We start from the raw sequence: 22261 nt of genomic DNA, 5'->3' as shown, positions 1-22261 counted from the left end.
GAATTTCCGTAGATATCTTTAATTTATAAATCTTGTAATGTTACAGATCTCGTTTATTATATAATCGGCAGAAAATGTCTATCAGACTTAACAACTTTTGCTAAGATTTCATTTCTATTTATATTAAAGGGTTCTTGGAGTTCCACATGAGCAGAAAATGCTCATCATGTGGATCAATGTTTATTGTGGGACAATTTTTATACCTCTAATAGTTTAGGTGGTTTGTTGCGATTCTACATTAGGTGTTCCAATTTAAATTATAGCCTATATGTTGCCCAGACTACCTATACAACGAAAAAACTCATTCAATTCATTAGCATATACAAACAAAGAGCCAAACAGATACATTTTCTTGGAATTATCAGATACATTTTCTTATACAAATAACAAATCGAAGTATTTACAGGTATATGATTCACTTTAATCAGACAACAATTATCATTACAATGATTTATTGATATCACATTACAATTTACATTAAATCTTAAACTAATCGCCATAACAGCGCAGCATAACGTAAGAAGCTTTTATTTATAATTTATAATAAATCCACAAACATACATTATAGTTAAACTTAATTAATTTGCACGAAAATCATGATTCATCCGAAGACGGAATACCATATAATCAATTATCAAACCCTTCCTATTGTTAAAACAATACGAGCAGTAACGTAAGTGACCCCAACCGAATTCAAGACTGGACTCTAAGTTTTGGAAATGTGGAATCGTTCGATTTAGAATAAAACTGGTAGAGTATAAAAGAAACGTATTTCACCATAGTATTTATATTCACCCATAAACTTAAATGGGTATAGTAGAAGTGTGGTTAATAATCACAAATTAAGCTCTCATCAACAATTTTCATTCATTTCCTGAACAATAACTAATAACTGCTATAATTATTTCTTCTTAAACACAATTACTGTCAATTAACTTCATATTTTCATTATTATCATGAACCCCATTGTCCATTGCAAATTATTACAATAATAGCTATACGATTAAGAGGTTCATAAAATATTTTTTATATATAGATTGGGTAAAGAAATACAATTTTGTACAATAATTTCAAGTAGATAATATAGCTACCTATTAACAAAGTGATGGGGTATATTTTCATCAAACAGCGAAATATATCTATTTACGTTCCATAATTATAACCTATTCATATACCTAAACATCAAACGATCCACGCAAGAGTATTACTGACTTACAATATATCCATAAATGCTTAGCAGTCTCCACAGAAAACTGATCACTAGTCGATCTCCAACTTCCTAAAGCTACCTTCTACCGATGACATGCCGTTCTTTAAATTGTTGCTGGAATTCCTAGAGGAAATTATTCCTCTGGTGCTCAATATTTCCATCTTGTCCAGGTCCAGCAGCACTTGCCTTTTTTCCAAGAGCAATTTCTTTGTGTGGGCTATCATATCTTGCATGGGGATGTCGCCACCGAACTCCTTTGGGATGCAAGCAACGTCGACTTCCTTGTATATGCTTTTCACGTTTGAATGTAGCTAAAAAATAACTCTGTGTTAAAATAATGTTGAAATAATAATGGTTTGAGGTATTAAAAATCAATTATAAAGGACTACAATTGAATTGAAATTAATTTCTCGACACTATGTCGTGTTTATATTTGAGTTAGGCAAATGCTTTTAAGGTTGACAACATTATAATGAACACTGAAAAATTTGCTGTCGCCCACGACTTGAGGCTATAGTAAATTATATTTTTGCATGCACCTCTTACTTTGTATAACTAATACCATGACTTCCTAACTCTTACAATATTAGCTTATATACTTCACTTATTTAATGGACAGCACAATGATATTTATTTATTGTGTCTATTACATTAGCCATACTATATAACGCGTCAAAACTGTTTCAGTTGTATCGGAAATTAGATGAAGCAATTAGTTAGGAAAACGCAAAGCGCTTTTTGAGTCATTGCATAATATATATTAAGAACCTACTTAAATTTGAATTGGTTATTGCAGAAAATCGTTCTCCAAAGAGAACAATATATATATACATATAATAATAATACAGAATAATATAGATACATTTTAGCGAGTTATAGTTCCACCAATAATTAAGCTAGTTCGAAAACTATTTATGCGAGAAGCCCGTTTGAGGCTATTGCTAATTAAACATTAATTTCAGGGAAATTCTAAAGTGCATGACTCGTCCTTGTCCAGCGAATAATTGAACCTATCATTTATATAACGGAAAGAGCATTTAATTAGGGTGCCTTTTCGCACGCAATTCCATTTAATCAATAATGCATTTCCAATAGCTACGATATTAGGGATATAGAGGAGGGTGCGAAATAATGATGTTTACAATGTATGCGACAAGGAACGGATACTTCTTAAATTTTATTCATTGACTTGATTATAAACATCAGAGAAATATTGAAATTATTTCTCACGATAAATTTATCAAATCTACACTCGATACATATACGATATCGATTTAATTTAAACAGATGGGAAAAAAATGTAGATACACGTAATATGCATAATAAAATATATCCTATCAGCACAATATATTAGTGTATTATAGTATTTAATACGAATATTTAAACGCTTCATTTTACATAGTATTTCTCTTTTACATAAAATAACACAACCTTTGTTTGAGTTCAAAGGGAATAAAGTGCAACCTTAAACCTAACATTTTGAGACCGTATTGTGCTTTTCTTACCTTGTCCATACATTTCAACAGATCAAAATGCAAACCATTTGAAGTTTTAATTAAACACACTACAGTCTAAAATGCAGTGAAGTGCGGTTCAAAGGCATACAGAGAGCAAAATCGAATAAACCCTCACTCCGTAACAATCATTGAATATTTTATAGCCCGGTAGCTTTGCATAGTTGGACTAATGTCCACAAGTGTCAAAGTCTAGAAAGTTCTTCAGCAGCGGACTTTAATCTTTAATGGCGCTAAAAATAAAGCAGATTTTTCAATTACACTTACATGTAATCTGTTGCCGATCTTGGGTGATACCTTCGTGGCAGCAAAGTCGATGATGTACTTAAGAGCAGCAGGGACATTGAACAATTGCAGTTCCTTGTGGCGCATCGGAAGTGATTGCTGTAAGAAATATATGTTGTTAATAAAAAAACCCATGTGAAGGGCGGAAGAATTATTCCTTCCCTTTAAAAAGAAGTAAGGGAAAGAATTACATCCCTGGGAGATTTTCGCTTACTTCTGATTGAAATAGGAAATGATGATTTGATGATTGAAATATATCATTTGGAAATAACATCTGCTTGAAAATATATACTTAAATTAGTGAACATAGAGCTCAGCACTAAATATAAAATAAATTATAGACAGTATGAAAACATTTTTAAAGAATAGAGAAAAATGTATCACGAGGCGGGATTCGAACCTTCGCCATTTCGCTAAACAATGGCAATGCCTACCCTCTGAATGCAGCTATGGTAAGAATTAAGCTATGAATGCTATTTTGTTATAAATGGTTATAAAAACCGTAACCGTATAAAGATTGTGGATACATGCTTTTATGAGCATTCGTTATTATTCGACTTTCATTCGACATTGTAATTGAATTTCCATTTGAAATAGATTCTTATTATCAATTGATAGTCTATTTCTAGAACTCGTTACTTAGCTTTCAAAGTAACATCCACGTAGGTAGATGTCGTATTGATCTCAAAGTAAGAATTTAAAATTATATCTTGAAGATATCCGAGTGCAGAAATGAAGAAATGTATTTTATATCCCTTTACCCCTTAAAAGTTAATTCGAAAAGGCCCTACCACTGCAAATATTCGTTGGCGGTGGTGATCATTTACCACCAGTTGAGTAACCCGACATTAACTAAAAGTAAATATACAGTAAACACAACTCTTATCGTGGGAATCGGCACGCTTCCAGCTTGGGCCAATGAAATTGGGCCGCACCCGCATAGCTCGCACCGGGTAAGTACCACACCCAAAGAAAAAATCGGCGTGAATAGCCATCATGCTTCTGTGTTTCCTACGGTGAGCGGAGGTGCCGAAGGCCCGTTTTCTTTTCCTCACCCTTCCCGGTTCATTCCTCCTTTCCAGTCGTCAATCCTTTCCTTATCCTTTATTATATTCCCTTGAAACGGGCAGTGCATTCGCAGAGGCACGAACTACCTCTGTAAATGTTCATGGGTGGTGATCGCTTAGAATCAGGTGAACAACCAGATCAGTTGACCGCTTATGACATAAAAAAAAACTCTAATCAACAAACTGGATTGATTAGGGATATAAAGTATTGCTTTGTGCCTCTATAAAATGTACCTATCTAATAGTAAAATAAAGAATAGTTTTGTAGTTGTATCAAAGGGAGCTAAATCGTACATCGTTATACCATTATAAAAGATGAAATCGATCGTTTTTTTTATCGTTAATCGTTTACAGATGATATTATTTTCGGTAAGGCGAGTAGTTACCGTGATAGTGAGCAGTACTAATTCCAGTCGTCTAGTATACTTTCCCACACTGGAATTAGCACTATTCTAAGACGGCAACCCAGTGTTTAGCAAAACGACGACAGGTAATAAAACATCACATAAGTTTTTATTAATACCATTCAAATTTTATATTTTATTACGTGATTTATGAGGCTGTCTTAGATGACGGTATGAAGTCACTATTTAAATGCATAAAATCTAGCCTACAGTTAGTATTTACTAATCCTACTGCGACTAAGTATAACCCGATGCATAGGGATGGCAATTCCGCAGCTCTTTCAAACCCGCGGTATTATTATGCGTGATTATTCAATTCCGAGCGGGCTAGTAGGACAGAAATAAATTTCTGTTGCTTGAAATTGATAATTGATTAAAAAATTCTTTTCATACGAAAATTTGTGGTTTTTATATGATTTTATAACATAATGTCATAGTTGCGAAATTGCAATCCTTACATACAAAGTATGATGCTTTATCCATGTTGTTGCCGCAAGTTTATATGACAAAGTAAAACAACAACACTCGGAAATTTGAAGACGTTTGCTGTATGCGGCGTGTAATTTATTCATATAATTGGTAAATGCACCCGATATCATTTTTCAGCTATATTCACGTTGCAACTAAACGCACACGACTAAAACTGTTCGACGTTCGATCATTGCACACTCAAACATTATCATATTATGTGTAAATGTCTGATAATTACGACACTTTCGTATGAAATTCAAGGATGAAGATTCGAGACACGGTAATTGGAGCCATTTTTGTAATTAAGCAATAGCAAATTTAGCAAAATCGATTAGACTGATTATCTGCATGCATGCATCTACTAAAGGATTATAGAGGAAAAAGTTACTTCCTGAATAAATCGTAAGAGAACAGCAATTATTACTATAATGACTATAAGTGGAATCTATTATTAAATATTAATTTCACATATGAAACACAATTCGCAAGCAATATCCGATTTTATACACGCAATTGATGAATAAAAATAATGCAGAAATGTTATCGGTTTCACAAAAGGCTCTCAACGGAAATCAGTAAACAAACTCCACTACCCACCTCTCCCCATTTAAGGAGCCTCGCAAAGTCCACGGGATTCCAGGCAGTCACATGTGTCTTGGAGGAACCACTTCCATCACCCACGTGCACGAAGCCTTGTACTTGGTCCGTGGAGTCTTCCATCAGGGTCTCATAGACCACCAAATGGGCGCGCACCATGTCCCAGCAAGTGAATTTATTCGCGTTGAATTTACCTGAAACAAATAGAAATTTAGATACATGCGTACAGTTTTTATTTACACTTTATTCTTTATTGGTACACTACATATAATATCTAAAATTTGTATATTTACTCCATTATATTCATGTAATATAATGTATTAAATAGGACAGACTTTTAATGTGAATATGACAATTAAAGGTAAAAATAGCCGCAGGCCCAATTAGAATTCCCCTTCGATTACAAAATCCTCTAAAGTTCTTTGTGTGTTTATTTTTAAAGCAAGGTCAAAATAACATGTTAATAAATCATAACAATGATTTACCTCTGTAACAGAAACCTGTTTCTCTTTATGAAATCGCGAAATTAAGTCCGCATCCAGCATTTTTTTATTATCATTGCCATTCCGTGTGGTATATATTACGACATAATACGTACTTCGTAATAGTGCGTAATATACACCGACAGGTCGCTTATAGTTAACAAAGAAATCCACACAAAGTTATGAAATAAACTTATTTATCTTTTAATCTCTTGACGCAATCAACAACACCACCTTATGTTATGAGAAGCTTATAAGCTGAAGCAAAAAAATTCTTATTATTATATGTTTTAACACCCATCATCAACTATGCTCTACCTTAATCTGCTAGACATTAAAATAAGCGTAGCTCTATTACATAATTATATACATTTTTAGACCAAACCACATTGACCTTATAAGTAAACAAGCAAATATGATATCATATGGTTATGATACAGCAATTTCGCACATTCATTACCGTATGATCTTACTTGAAGCGTTGGATTCGCACATATAATGTCAAAGTCATTACCTTCGCTTTGCAAGTTCAACATATCGCAAGAAATACAGTAGGTACATAAACATCGCATAGCATTAATACCTAACTTATCCATTTCATGGTAATTATTGCATACATTTTATAAATAGATATTTATCTAGACTAACGAGACACGTCTTTGATGTTATCAAATATATACAATATATTCGTGATTTTATTATGTTGATTATTTGAAATGTTCCCAGCCAACCAGTGTTACATATAAATTTAACAATTTATGAACCAAAATAACTCCGAAAAGAAGCAATATGACGATTAAGAATGCAGTTGTTAGGAGCAGGTTTTATTGATAAATACGTCATCAACTTACTCATGTTATAAACGATGACCCGGCGACCCTTGCTGTCACGAACTGGGGAAACAGCTATGTACCTAAAATGGAGAAATAATTTTGTAACGTCATACATAATATGATTGCATTATATAACGACGTTCGGAGGTCAAGGCTCCGCGTGGGAGCTTTCGAATAACCAGTCCAATATACTTTAAAACTAAAGAATATAGATTGGGCAAGCGGCTTTCATAATACGGATGTCTGGTTTGGTAACCATGTTAGTGGGTTTAAACAATTTTTCGCAAGATCGAGGCCAATATCAGCATTTGTAATTAGCGGGCCTATATCGCGTGTGTTGAGTAAAACTATAATAGGCTATGTTTCTTCTTTAAAAGGATAGCACAAAATGTTTATTCTTAGTCTGTAGCAATTTCCATATCATTGTTTTGAATATAAAAGGTTTTATAAACATTGTATTAAGTATCCGCGTGTATAGATGCAGTCGCATCAATAGCTACTAGCAAACCGGTAAAACAGCTATGAATTTCATGGTACCAATTATTTCCTAAACACACGATGAAAGGAAAATAAATGTGTTTATTGCATATCGCTACTATACGCATTGTACTTACTATTTATGCAAAATATTTTCCTGGCCCATAATTTATATTGAATCGTTTATGCATAGCATTGTTCTTGGCCTCAAAAAGAGGAAGTTATCAATAGTATCACTGTCATATGTTTGAACATAGAGGCCAAACGGAAATTCGCTATTGGTGAATACTCCTTATTCATGAGAAGGCTATAAATCATTACATTATGGTATTGGTTTTTACCAAATTCGGTATTTATATCAAGCACCTTGAAGTTTTCTATTGAGACAATACTTAGATATAAACCAAAACAAGGTTCATCAGATATAGGTGACAAATAGTGTGGTTTTAATATTTTTGTCTTTTTTTATCTTTTTTTTTTCTCTGATCTAAACATCTGTTGTCATTCATGTTTCTTATCAGTTGGCGTGTGGGGCTGGTGACTTGTACCCCAGGTTTTTTTTAAACCTATTTTAAGCACCAGTCTCTCACAACACTAGATATTAAGCTATACATATACTAAATGTAATGTATTGTTGTGCAGAGACAAATAAAGTTATATTTTATTTTATTATTTTATTTTAAACCGAAATTAGTTCAGACTAGTATGAATACAAATAATAACTAATTGTATAAACTGCGTAATATAAGCTTCCGTTGCGAGTTTGTCCTTTAGAAATCTCTATCTATTCAATTGATTGATTGTGACCGTTTAACATCACTTACTACAATTGATTTCAAGTCATCATACGTTATGAATAACACAAAAGATCCCGGCATATTGCAACTTGCTTGTGCATTACATTACATGTACTCCTAACTATTGTCAGAGTGATGTATCTTAATGACACTTTTCTTTGTCGATGTAAGTGGGTGTGTGATTCTTGTGGAGGTTAAATAGGATTTCACAACTATATTGTTGTCACAAGTATATATACGGATATCCGACTTTTATATTACCTAAATTATAACGATTACATCTTCGTATTTTATATTTGCAATGAATTAACATTTTTCAATTATAAAAATGATTTCCACTGGAAATTAGATGACTAGCCTTTATCCGGTTTATTTGAGAATGATTCAATTGATTATAAGAAAATGATGAAACTTTTATAAAATTATGTTTTCATAGAATCATTTTCTGTAATTAAACGAGTGATATAAAAACGTACCCATCACTAAGAATTTCCTTGAGATTTGCTTCTTCGCAGTCCAAGTTTGTCATACAATCGCTATAAAACTTTCTGAGGTTCAAATATTTTAGTAGCGTTTGTTGAGCCATCGGTATACTGAACTTCTTGTGTCGTAGAAAACGTAGTAAGAACGTGTCATCTGCAAAGAAATAACAGTATAACGTAACGATATTAAAATAAACATTGGTACAATTTCATAACAACAAGAGAGATAGCGAGCTCTATGTTTCAGAGTTTGTAAAACGTGCTCGTTTAAGTGGTAAACAGACTACTTGTTTACGCTAGTGTTTAGAATATTGTATGCTTTCTCTATGTAGCCTGTCCAACTATGCAATGTTATTTTAGATCTCTGGGAGTCTACTAGATGGGTAAATAAAAAACATTAGTGACCAAGGAATTCATCTACTTAATAACGACTAACTCCCAAATACGAAAAGAAGCAGGTTCTATGTTCGTCTGTATGTATTTTTATTGTGTATGTATAATACGATATTTTCGGCAATTGTGAACCGAATTAAGAATTTCTTTTTTTGTACGTAAGCGCCTACTCCGGAGTTGGTTCCAATATCATTGAGTAAGGACACAGGGAGTGATTCCCTCATCAGATCTTATCTGAATATTAACAAAAAACTAATTAACAGTGAATTAAAGTCTCAAGTAAGATTTGATTTACTTCCCTGTTTCCAATTAACCTAAACTTTTGCATTTCAACAATCTGGGTTATTGAATTGATCTGATGATGGAGTGAGGAGGTAGAAAAAAAAATTCCTTAAAGGCAACTTTTTTTTTTTCAGTTACTATTTAAGACCCTAAGCGTTTTTCTGTGCTTAAAAACAGTGTAGCATCTATGAGTAGGCCAGTATAATCATGCGTTATTTACCTTGTCTAACGTTTTTGATATCAGTGTTCTTTTGTATCCATTCTCGCATTATGTGTAAGGCTTGTTCCCTGGTAGCTGGCGTCTCCCTCAACTCCACAGCAGCTGTGTTACGTACTTTACATGACATTAGGTCGTCCTTATCACATTGCTCTTTCGATGCCAATGTTGTGCCCACAGTGAGCAGCATGCTTGCGGTCGTCATTTTGTTCTGCAAATGGAAATAAGAAACTTAAATATAAGTTAGATGAATGTTTCATGCGGGTTAATAAATTAAAACCAAACGTACGTAATAATTTCGTACCTACTTATACAAAACTCACATGATAATAATTATCTTTCTAATTTTATTGGCCACGGTCATATAATTGCTGTTTCCTTTTTAACTTTAAGCAATAACAGGTTTAATAATCAAACGCTCATGATATTGTGAGTGAGCGATGAATCAGTGGATCACTTAAATCGTTGCAGTTTTGCTATCGAAAGAGACAATATATTTATGTAATTTCTAGATCTATCTAGTCAGCTACGATTTGCTGACTACTAAATATATAATAACTTACGATAGTTTTTATTAGAAGTTATTACATATTATTTCATATTAACAGTAATAATAACTTATTTCGTGTTTGTAGTAACAAACACACGCTAATAAATAAAAAACATAAATTTAACTTCCATAATACTTTGATACCCTTGAAGCATTGAATAGGCCCGAAGCAGAGGTTGGGTTTTACCAAATTGGAGTTATAAAGTCATAAACGTCCTTTTCCATTATTAATAATATTTTTAGAATATTATATGAAAATCTGGCTGATTAGATAAATAAAGTATGCAGAAATAAATAACTGGGGAAATCTGGTGATTAAGGTTAAAGATAAAGACCAATATTAAACTACTTTTATTCATATATTGCAAAGATGAATTGGTACGCTATTGCAAACATTAAGGAGAGCAACAGAAGAAAATTTACAACAATGAAAGTTATATCATAAAGCGAAAGCCAACAGTCCAGCTATTTCAGGACCACTTACATGATAGTCAAGGTTATTTTGTACTGCGGAATTAAGAAATAATTGCTAAATCATTTGACATTTACTAATATCAAAACTACATCAAAATCGCCAATCATATCTTATTTGCAATAAGCAATCGGTACATGGAACTAGTTATTAACACATCGATATATATTGATTACGTCATCATAAAAGATCTTTGTAAATTATCTTGTAACTATACTATTGTTTTAAAGGTCAAATTAAACAGCCATTATTTTGATTGAATGTAAGTTTCTAAATTTAAAACTTTTACATTTCACATATGAACAAAGGTGATTCAAAACTTTGGCGTAAACTTATAATATGAAGATGAAGGGTTTGATTGTTTATTTGTACGTGCTTATCTCACGAACTTATTGATAAACCGATGTAAAGAATTATTTCACCGTAGGTTATGTACGTGCGTATTTGGGGCGCTATATAAGGTTAAAGCTTTGGGCCTATGTTTTGGCTATGGGCTATTTAGTGCTATAGGCTACCACGGCTACGGACCGCTACTCAACTATATTTTCGAAGCATATTTAAAGATATCCGATATAATATTTTGCGCCTATTATAAAATGTTTTTACAACATATTTAATTCATGAAACTGTTTTAAGTCGACGTCTTTTTCTTCGCATATTTTCCGATAACATTCTTCGGCAAATATTCAGCAACAGCTCCAACAATTTTTATAATGGTATCGTCCCAAAACTCGGCAGGACCAAAGGCGCTATTATTCACTGCCAAAGTTGCAAATCCCAACATTGCCTCAGAAGTGCACCCTTCTAATTTACCAATAAGTGCAGAAGCTTCCTTATATGCCTTAGCATGAATTCTTTCTATTTCACTTCTATTAAAAGCACACAGTATTTGCCGAAGCGCTGCTAAGTCGTAATATGAGTAATCTTCAATGTCTTTGTCACCATAATCAGCCCGAACACCATCCGCAATAGAGGCAAGCTGCTCGTTATTCAACCCATAATCGAGGCCAAAATTTTGTATAACGTCAATATTTTCAAAAGTGATATTCGCATATTCCTCAGACTGTATCGCTGGTGTTACCCAGTGGAGCATTGAAAGAATTTGGTCTGGAACATTCGCGACACCGCCGTAGTACGTTTTTATTGATTGCCACATGTAATCCGCTTCCGAAAATTGTAATTGTTCCTTGCCAAGGTGAGTTAAACAGTTGATTATTTCTTTTGGTTGCATTAATTGCAATTCTGCTAAGAATGTGGACTTTTTATCCGATGCAACCGCGAGAACTTCATCGCAAGTGAGACCTTCACTGCTAGTAATTATAAGCATAATGCAAAATATATTTGAAGACGCTGCCGCCATTGTCGGCTTGAACAGTGGAACAAGATTGAAACGTAGGCGTGTTAATGAAGTTTGAGTGAAGGAAATTGAGTTCATTTTTTATTTACATCTATCTATTGAACCGTACATACACAATGATGAAAGTAGTATGCATATTTAAAGGTTGCGTGACTAGATCGAAGGCAGTTCTATATTCCGTTGTAAACAAAATTAGTATCATGGTCTAAAAAAACAATTTTCTAGATAATATATTGAGTATCTATTCTGCCCACTTTATCCATCAATCTCTATTCCTTCGCACCGTTGTGAAAACGCAATTGACATTTGAATATGCTTAGAACAATGTCCATTTTCAATAGCATTTCATAACGTATCGAGACCACGATCTTACGTAAGAAGGTGCGTTAAATTAGGCCCTTGACAGATAATCTATAGAGGCATTCGTCTCTAATACTTTGTTTTTAATGGTCGCGTGACACGTCCCATTTAACGTGTGAAATGTATACGTATGGATTGCTATAGAAGATGGATGAAATGACCGGTTCATTGCTATTGTAATTGACGACTTAACATAAGCGCTTATTGCATTGAATGAGGTTAAACTTGAGCAATTTTTGATCTTGATACTGTAACGTGTTTTAATTTATCGCTTTGTGAAATTTTAATCATTTACAGGATAACTTAACTAATACACTTAATTTATTTTTTGAGTTAGCAAAGGAGCTGGTGAGAGAGCTGATGATAAGTGCTACCATGGATCATAAACATTTGCAGAGGTCTGCTAATGATCTTACGCCTCTACAAATGATTTATTGTGCGAATGAGCAGTAATCTATTACGTATGAATACTAGAATATTCGATACTACCTATCTATCAAACGAAATACCGATCTTTTTCTCGCTAGAAGCCGCAAAAACATATTGCTGAAACTATTTTTAATAGTAATGGGTTATCAACCGACTTTAAAAGAAGGAGGATTTCTAATATTGTTATTTATTTGAAAGCTTAGTTCTAACAATTTAAAGGGTTTTTATTAAAATAATTATGTAATTCTACTTTAATAAAATATCTAAATAATATTTTACAAAACCAGTCAAAAATCACATTTTTATCTTGTTACCTTTCCAGTAAAAAGCTTAGAATTTCATTTTTAGGATAGATATTAAACGTTTGACATCTGTCTGTGTGTACATCAAAGCATTCAAAGGTATGGACTAATTTCGATGCGGTTTATTAATTTAAAAGTCAGTTTCCTTGCGCTTGTTGGTAGCAATCATTGAATCAATCAAACATGGCGGCCGCTACAAATGTCGATTTAAAATATTACTTTACAAAACTTCCTGAAAATGGGTGTCAATTAAAAGGGCTTTACTAGTGAAATACTGCATAATGCATTAAATTTCAAATTCAAGATACAGGATATAAAATGGCATAAGAATTATTGAAAATTTTAATTTAGTATTTTGACCTTTGACCTGACCGGAAGGAATGTTGTTCCATATCCGAATTATGAGGAGTTTGTTGTGTTCTATCTTTGTTTGTTTAAGCTTTTTGTTGAAAATTAAAAAAAAAAAATGAAATCGACTAAATTGCGTACAAATAAGTTAAAGTGCAACTGCAAAAAATATTAGTCACCCATCCAATTTATAACCTCGACTCTTTGTTATTTATTGTTATAGTGGTAATAGAAATACTCTATATTTTAAAAATTTCAACTGTCTTTCTACCGCGGATCATAAGATAGGCTGATAACAGAAGTACGGATAGCGAAATCTCAGTAACAGCACAGATAACACAATATTATACCATAACAGGGTCTCGTTTCACTCTTTAAATTATTTTTAATTAAAGCTTCTTATTAAGCATTTTATTATCAATTGTTGTCGTCTGTTTCTTTGCACATGGCACTACCAAAGCTTTGAACTAATAGCAAACTATTGATTAGTATTTACTTGTAAAACATTTACTGTATTTGCTTGATATGACAATGTTTGCATGCATATGTTAATAAATAAGTTGTTTGCCTTCTTATAAAAATGCCAAGAAGTGCTTATATCATTGTTTGAGAAACGGACATAATTTAATAAACGACAACAAGAAAGATAAAGCTTCGTCTGAATGAGATAAGGTTTTCGTGCTCTAGCTAGCTTATTAATTTTTTGTACGATGTAATAACAAAGGACAATTCTATTTTCGCATAATTCTAATGAGTCCTTTATCTCAACTTCCTGTACGCCTTCGAATATTGATGTAAGTACCTACATGATAGTTGTCTGTGTCTGTATGATCAAGCGGAAAGATTTGATTGCTTATAAATTTGCTTCTTATAAATGAACTGCAGAGTATCCTTTGTGATTTTGCTTGTTTCAATCTATACATTGTCTATGGTTACCTGGAAAGCGGCGCCATTTGCGCATGTCTGTTTGTAAAATAGAAAATTAGATTAAATGTTATTTTTATTTCCTATCTCGCTACAGTTGTAGTGTATTGATTTATATTTCTTTTATACATTTATTAAACAAAAACGTGCAAAATCTTCCATGGATATAAAGCATTATTCGTGAATTCTATACGCTATTGTTGTTTTGTGTTTACGTTATGTCAACCTGATGAAAAACGGGGCGTCAAAGTGCGAATTTTTTCGCAGATGTCTTTTTGTGAGCTTATTGTTCTTTTTATATCGCATGTGTGCAGCAAATAGGGCAAAGGAAAAGCAATGTATACGTGGCATAGTTGAAAGAGATGATTAGTAAAATTAAATATGAAAAGTCTTATAATTTTAGCCAATGAAACAGTTATAATCCAACCTCATTTTATACGAGTTTGTTCATCCCGGCTCCGTCCACGTCGACGTATTTTTAAATTTCAAATTTTGTGCAGTCCTCATGAGTTATAGGATGTGAATGTAGATAATATGATGATCGATCTAAATGTAGTATGTTGACAAATCCAAAAAAGAATATTAGAATAAAAAAAAAATCTATTTCTATATTCTGGTAATCACGAGGTTATGTGCGTACATACAATATTTTAGTAACCATTATTAACCATATTACCAAATAACTATATGTCATACTTAAAATATATATCTTTATGTTAATTACTACGTTTATAGCTATTTATAGTATGGAAAGTCATAGCAGAGACTTAATATTTTGATCGGTATGGGTTAAAAAATATGTTGTACATATAAAATCCAATTTGGCGTCATCAACTTATAAATGACTTGCTGTTCGCCCCAGCTTCGCCCATAGTACATATATAGCTTGTGTCTTTTGTTGAATTTTGAAAACGATTCGAGCAAATTTTGTGTGAAAACCTTACAAACATTGATACAGAACACAAAATATGTTTCCTCTTTATAATTTTAGTTTAGAAGCTTATATTTAAAATTTCATTTAAGCGTAACTGCATCTCCGACCATTTAGGATCAGTTTCAGTAAAATATTATCTTAATAATATATATATGACATGATTATACATAGAAATAAAAAGTTTATACGTTTAGATATAATAAAACTTCCACTCTACTCTTTCGATATTAATAGAGGTTTTGTAATTCAATAGTTTTAATTAATATGGATGTAGGTACATACGTAGGATTCCTTGTAGAAAAATAGGATTAATCAAGAAGATAATCGTTTGTATAAACGCAAACCGTTCAAGTATCAGCGATTAATGCAATTATAAACTTATTTTCCTTGAAATGTGGTAAGCAAATAGACATGTTTGTTCACTACACTGTAGGTTTTTCCATTTCAACTCGTTATTAAATTAAATATATGAGTTAATATTTTTAAACGATTTATTATTATTCCGTATTCTAGGAATGGAGACGCTCGAATCTATAATTTGTTGGCGACAAAGTAATGGAATATTTTCTATGATTTATTTCCGATGTGCCTACCTCCCAACGAAAATGTGTTTCATCGAAAGAAAAATGTACTTGATTTTCTTATTTGTTTTGAGTTCATTTTTGTTACTTAGTTTGTAACGGCTTCTATCTCTTCACCAGAAATATAATTGGCCGCTTATTTTTGAGTAAATTGCATAACCTAATAATCATATCGTACAACAAAATAATATAGAATTATTACGTTCAAACTACTGTAGCGCATATAATTCGAGTAGACAATGCAACAGTCATTATACGTTACGTATTCACCAAAATTGAGTAGCAATATCGCTAAATTACAACCTGTTGGTAAAAGTGGGGCATAATGTCACATGATGTGGATTTTTTTTTATAATAAATGTAATAGACTGTGGCTTGTACACGGGTGAGGTAATTTAAAACATCCAACAATTAAAAAATCTACGAAACATCTTTTATTATATCTGCGATCAGTCATACATTTTTAACCGTATGACAAACGTAATAAAAATGGTTTTGCCTGTTCTCATATTTAACCAATACACAAAAAAAAATTACTGTAATAAAAAAATAAAAATATGAAAAATCCCGCGTTAATGACATAATCGACTAAATTATCTCACTTACTTTTACATAACGATCCTGATCAGGATAATAAGATAAACCTTTACTATAAGGTATAATTATTGTATCATCACCACAGCTTGGTAAATGTGCAAAGTTTAAATTAAATCTGTCCTTTTGGAGTGTGACTAAATCGAGTCCAATGGAGTCGGTTATATATAACCGTATTAGACATAGACATAGACATAGACATACATTTATTCACAATCAAACACACACACAACAATTAACAAAAAAAAAAAGACAAAACACTGAGTATAAAACAGGAAATAAGAAAAAAAAAAAGAAAGAAACATATAAAAAGAAAAGAAATAAAATAAAAACTAACTTAGGTTGCTGTGATGTGATATTACACAGATTATACAGGTGAAACAAATTTATGTTCGTAAAAATAGAGCCAATAGAATATTTTCACATTATTTTGGTCAAATTGAAATAATACAAACACTTTACACAGTGGGTACCTAAATACGTAGCAGCCAGAAGTTAATATATGAATTTTCTAGGCACTACATAACAGACAAGAATACTCAATAAAATGCATGGTACGTACGTCATTTTTAACTAGAGCATTGAATAACAAATTATGATCAATTAGATCGACGCAAATATAATTGTTCTTTAACTAATTGGTATCAGTATATCATTCTACAATAATAATTATGTTTTTCCAACTAAAATCGACCTCGCAAGTATGAATATATCGTGCGAACATTTTATAAATGCTTTATTTGAATACAACCTAGACTTAGGTTATTTTAACCATGTTATACGCATCACGATTTATCAGGCAATGCCAGCCATAATATGTGTCAAAAACTGCATATATATAAGCAGTATGCTAATTTTAATTTTTATTTGTAACTTTATACAAGATTTTTACGACGAGTTAAGTGCATTATTATACGGATAGAACTAATACTTGATTTATTATTTTGATCTCGTTAATTAGTATAACAATATAATTTGTAAGAATGAATGGATTTTTTTACTCTTCGACGAAAAAAACTGTGCGATCTGTATCAAATTGCAACTTGATATAGGCATTGATTAACTGTAGTCTGGAATAACATATAGGCTATATTTTTCGTCGGGTATCACACGAGTGGAGCCGCAGGTTCCAACTAATTTTATATATTGTGAAATAAAGCATAAAATTTCCGTTGCGACTTGAAAAATAGACAGACAAACAAAATTCCGTATTTATAATATTAATAAGGATACAATTGCACATTTTCACTTAATTAATAGTAACATTATTTAATCGGTTTCCATTTAATTAAAACAGATTAAAAAATACTCTTTTTTATCAACTTTCAAAAAGTAAGAGGTAATAAATTTTTATCCCCAGAAAAATCATCCCTACAATATATTACCACGTGATGTTATCAACAATACTTTAAAACTAATCGTATTAGTAAAATATATAATTTGAATAGTAACAATATTTTCAAAATGCAAGCCCAAAATGATGAGTGTTGTATGAAACCTTAACCTCACTATAAAATACCTATCCAGCGATACCTCAAGAGTAGGTCGTGATTTATTTAATAATTTTTTAATGTAATTCTTACTTAATTACCAGGGGAGGGAGGTACCCCCTAGATACTAAAAAAAACAGGGAGCAAATGACAATTCCCTATCAATTACAAAGAATCATTTCAGTCAACTGGTTGTAAATCCACCCGTAAATATCAAACGGTATAAAAAATACACTACCAATTGAGATTCTACGTCGTTTTTTGGCTCATCAGTTAAAAAACTCAACATCCGGCCAAATATGCTGCTAGCAAATGTTTTTCTCAAGGAAATCGTGTTCGCAAAAAATGTAAAGGATTAATTTTCTATTATAATAAATACTAAAGTGTAAAAACAGCTAAGATTAACGCCCGACGCAAACGTACCCTGACAAACAAAAGAAGATGTAATACCTACCTACGGTTTTACAGAATTAATGTGTCTCTCACGATGTAAAAAATATAAATACTAAATTGAATGGTAGATAAATAATGTATTTTATATTTCACGAAATATTCAGGCAGTGCAGATTAAGATGCATCAGCTGCGCCCGGCGGTGAGTCCACGTATAGCCTAAAGGCTTCCTCGATAAATGGGCTATCAAACACTGGAAGAATTTTTGAAATCGAAACAGTACTTCCCGAGATTAGCACGTTAAACCAAACAAATAAACTCTTCGTATAAATATCTGCTTAGAGTAACAAATGAAAAAAAACCAAGCTCAAATGAAAACCTTCGTTTCTGGGCCCTTGCTTGACAATTTATGGAACATTAAAGTCGGAAGCGTACTTCAATGTATACATTGCACTATCACTACATAGTATAAAACAAAGGCGCTTTCTCAGTCCCTATGTCCCGAAGTATGCTTAAATTTTTAAAACTACGCAACGGATTTTGATGGGTTTTTTTTATTGAGGGTGATTTAAGAGGAAGATTATATGTATAATAATATCTATAAATCTACTCCGAATTAACGTGTGCGAAGCTGCGGGCAAAAGCTTTCATAATAAAACAAATATGTGAGGTCATTTGTCAACATTTGACAGTTATGTGACATATCGTAGGGGCATCGCCCGCGTGGTTCACGAATTAAGCTATTCAACGAAGTTATGTAAGAAGTGTGCAATATAACAGTTGCTATTGAGTAACCTAGATATGGAAAATGTGATAGCAATGACAGCATTGAAATAATAATTGAGATATTGACATTGAAATCTCTTAAGTGCGATATATTGAACGCATTGACAGCATTGGCACTTGTTTGGCTTGTTATAGTTTTAGTATGGGAGCCCAAGATGCTAAATGTGTATTTACACGAGCGTTTCAGAAACCTATTGGAATTCGCAGATTATACAATAGCAAGAAAAAAAGTCCTACAGTGTTTTCAATTTTAGCGGTGGAAAAAGGTTTTTGAATTTTTTTTTAATTGTAAAAGAAAAACGGGGCTGTGGAAATACTCAAGCACGTTAGATTTTGATATTTTGAATGCTTTGGCATAACACTGAAATAAAATATAAGTTATTCTTACGATTGATGTGGTAATTTCGTGGCTACAAATAAAAGGTAAAATATAAAAATATATGAGTCGAGCTCGTCAGATAAAGATATTACGGGTTATTTACAACATAAAAAATCCATATTACGCTAATCTGACAATTTGAGCGTAACCTTAAAGAATTATCGATATTTTTTAATTTCCTGCGGCTCATGCGAGCGCACCCACCAGTATTAACTGCTCATACTTTCTGGAGGTACTTAGTAATAGGTAAAGTACGTTCCCTTATAATAATCTGACGCGCTCGAATAAATCCCAAAATCCCCTCTTGGGCTCCCCTACTATTTCATGATAGAGAGCTTTTTTATGAATAACTCTGGTTTTAAAAATTATAATTCTGACCCTAGCGGTCCGCCCTGGCGTTGTCCGTGGTACATTATAGCTATATCACTCAGTGAAGATACAGCTTTCTATGGTGAAAAAAAAAAATTTAATCAGTCCAACCATTTTTATTGATGATTTCACAAATTCATTTTTGTTTGAAATCATTATAAACAGACATACAAAAACAAATGTTTCCTCTTTATAATGTTATTATTTAAGATACTTTAAAATTCATAGCATACAAACATGTAAATTATGTTATCATTCAATTTAATAAAAACATACTTTTTGTGACTACGAATATTTCGCAAACATTAGGAATCATCCTTTTCGTGACGTCGGTTGATATAATAAATATGCAAAGAATGTAAACAGTAAACACCGTAACGTAATAAGTTATGAAAATACATACTGGGCCGGCAATCTGGGCCATTTGAAATCAATGCCAATCGCAATCGACTTATCACGTTATAACAATTAGGAAATATTTTAAACAGACGTAACCGAAATTCAGAATCATTAACTTAATAAGCTTATTTATATAGTACTATATAATAAGCTTACCTATATACTACTATACCTCAACACAAACGAAATGCAAGCGGTCCGCAAGAATTTTCTAGATGTAAATTTATTTCCGTTGAACAGAAACGCCCGCGCAGGCGTGGAAGATTCCATACACAAAGCGACGTTTATATTATTAATAATACAACCTCATGACCATTCAAAGCCAAAAAAACATACTTCAAAAGTAATAATAATCCATAACTCCGTAATTCAAAAGCGTCTGATCAGAAATGAGAGGCTCAGCCTTATTGATGTGAAGCTTTCATATTTTTCAAGACATTTACTGATCAATTCGTACTTCTAGTTGTACCGAAGCGGGTGTTGACCCCAATGTTTTTTTTCTGTTTTCTGTTCGTAATGCAATAAATAACCCCAAATATTATTTTATATCAAATTGTCATAAAAAATATGATCGTATCCTCGATCGTATACTAAACATTGAAGATATTTAGAAAAAAATGCTTGAGGTCACTTTTAAACTGACAAAATTTAAATAAGTATCCTTAAATAACTTCGTCCGTCTACCGTTGCGTCCGCCGAAACTACCGAACGGGCAGAGATTAGCTGCCTAGTAGGTAACTATATATTTTTATCACGATCTTTGTCATAATTGATATGTTTTTCTTGAACATTTAAATCTAAGATAATCCCAAAGCTTATGATGACTTCAAATATTTTAGTAGTACGATAAAAGAATCATGATTTATAAAGAGTTTGCAAAATTGAATTATTCTTAAAATATTTTCGAAAATTATAAAGAAATTCGTTTATTTTCTAATATTATTACAATAAACAAATATACGATATTTTTAATACTAACAAAAAACTTCATTAAAACTCGTCGCAGATGTATATCGATTTTCCGCAATGTAACTTTAAAAGGTTCAATAAAATTAATTTATGTGATTCGATATAAGCTTTATACGTCTTAATAATATTTTTAATCTCATTATAATAATTCATTAGAAATATGTAAGCGACTTAAAAATTCAAAATGCCAACCAGTAATTATAGGTCTGGGCGTATATTATTTTATAAATATATTCGCAGCACTACATAAATACAAAAATATTTCACAACTCGGCAAACGTATACAAAACAATCTAGCAATAAAAAACGCAGGCTGCATAACAAAGCACATAATCACCAATTATCTAATTTGAAAACACAAACTTTATAAAAATAAAAAACACTCACAGAAAAAAATGCGTGCTATCCAGAATTTGGCGCGAAAACCAGCTCACTCGCCGACGCACAAGCTAATAATGTTATGTCAAGAACTGCGCTCTCGTCGTCTATCCTCCAGCCTTTGCGATACATCGAGTGAAGCAAGAAAAAAAATGTAATATTTTATCATACGTGTTTTATACAATAAATAATCACCGAAACACCTTGACGTCCGTGTTCCTACAAATTTGGTTAGTTTAGGTAGATCAGAGAAAAAATTCGCATTTGAAATAATCTTTATATTTGAATAATGTACTATTATTGATTAGCATATTATGGACATTAATATACTAATAGGAAATACGTTTTTTTGCACACGTAATACGTATGCGCTTTTTAAGTTGGATATAATAATTTATAATATCTTTAAACGCAAATACTTTAAATACAAAATGCAAATTAAAGAACTACATACATAATTACATTGCACTAATGTGTTTTTGTTTGTGAAGAATACATTATTCCTAAGGTATAACTAGGTTATTCTTTAGATCACTAAATACCTACAAATAAAATTTCTATGCGCATAATTCAACAAAGTCCCGTAAATGTAATTTATGGTAAAATAAACAAGTTTCATAAATATAATTTTCTACGAACACCATATACCAGTTGGACAAAGATGATACAATTACCTAATATGAAAGAAAAGCTATAGGAATATTCGTCAAAACCAAGACAAAAGAGAAAATTTAATAA

At 32.0% G+C, this 22261-nt stretch overlaps 1 protein-coding gene across 1 annotated transcript; it reads right to left on the bottom strand.

Moving 5' to 3' along the window:
- Positions 1-435: 435 nt before the first annotated feature.
- On the bottom strand, positions 436-21691 carry LOC119835460 (clavesin-1). Its single transcript, XM_038360286.1, has 7 exons — positions 21533-21691; positions 9515-9722; positions 8614-8773; positions 6882-6943; positions 5549-5742; positions 2992-3108; positions 436-1521 (listed from the first exon to the last, which is right to left on the bottom strand). Exons 2-7 carry the CDS (start codon positions 9714-9716, stop codon positions 1261-1263), a joined length of 996 nt encoding a protein of 331 aa, XP_038216214.1. The 5' UTR covers positions 9717-9722; positions 21533-21691; the 3' UTR covers positions 436-1260.
- Positions 21692-22261: the final 570 nt, after the last annotated feature.

The sequence above is a fragment of the Zerene cesonia genome, chromosome Z (assembly GCF_012273895.1).
Source record: "Zerene cesonia ecotype Mississippi chromosome Z, Zerene_cesonia_1.1, whole genome shotgun sequence".
Classification (NCBI taxonomy): domain Eukaryota; kingdom Metazoa; phylum Arthropoda; class Insecta; order Lepidoptera; family Pieridae; genus Zerene; species Zerene cesonia.
This window is presented reverse-complemented; position numbering and strand designations above follow the sequence as displayed.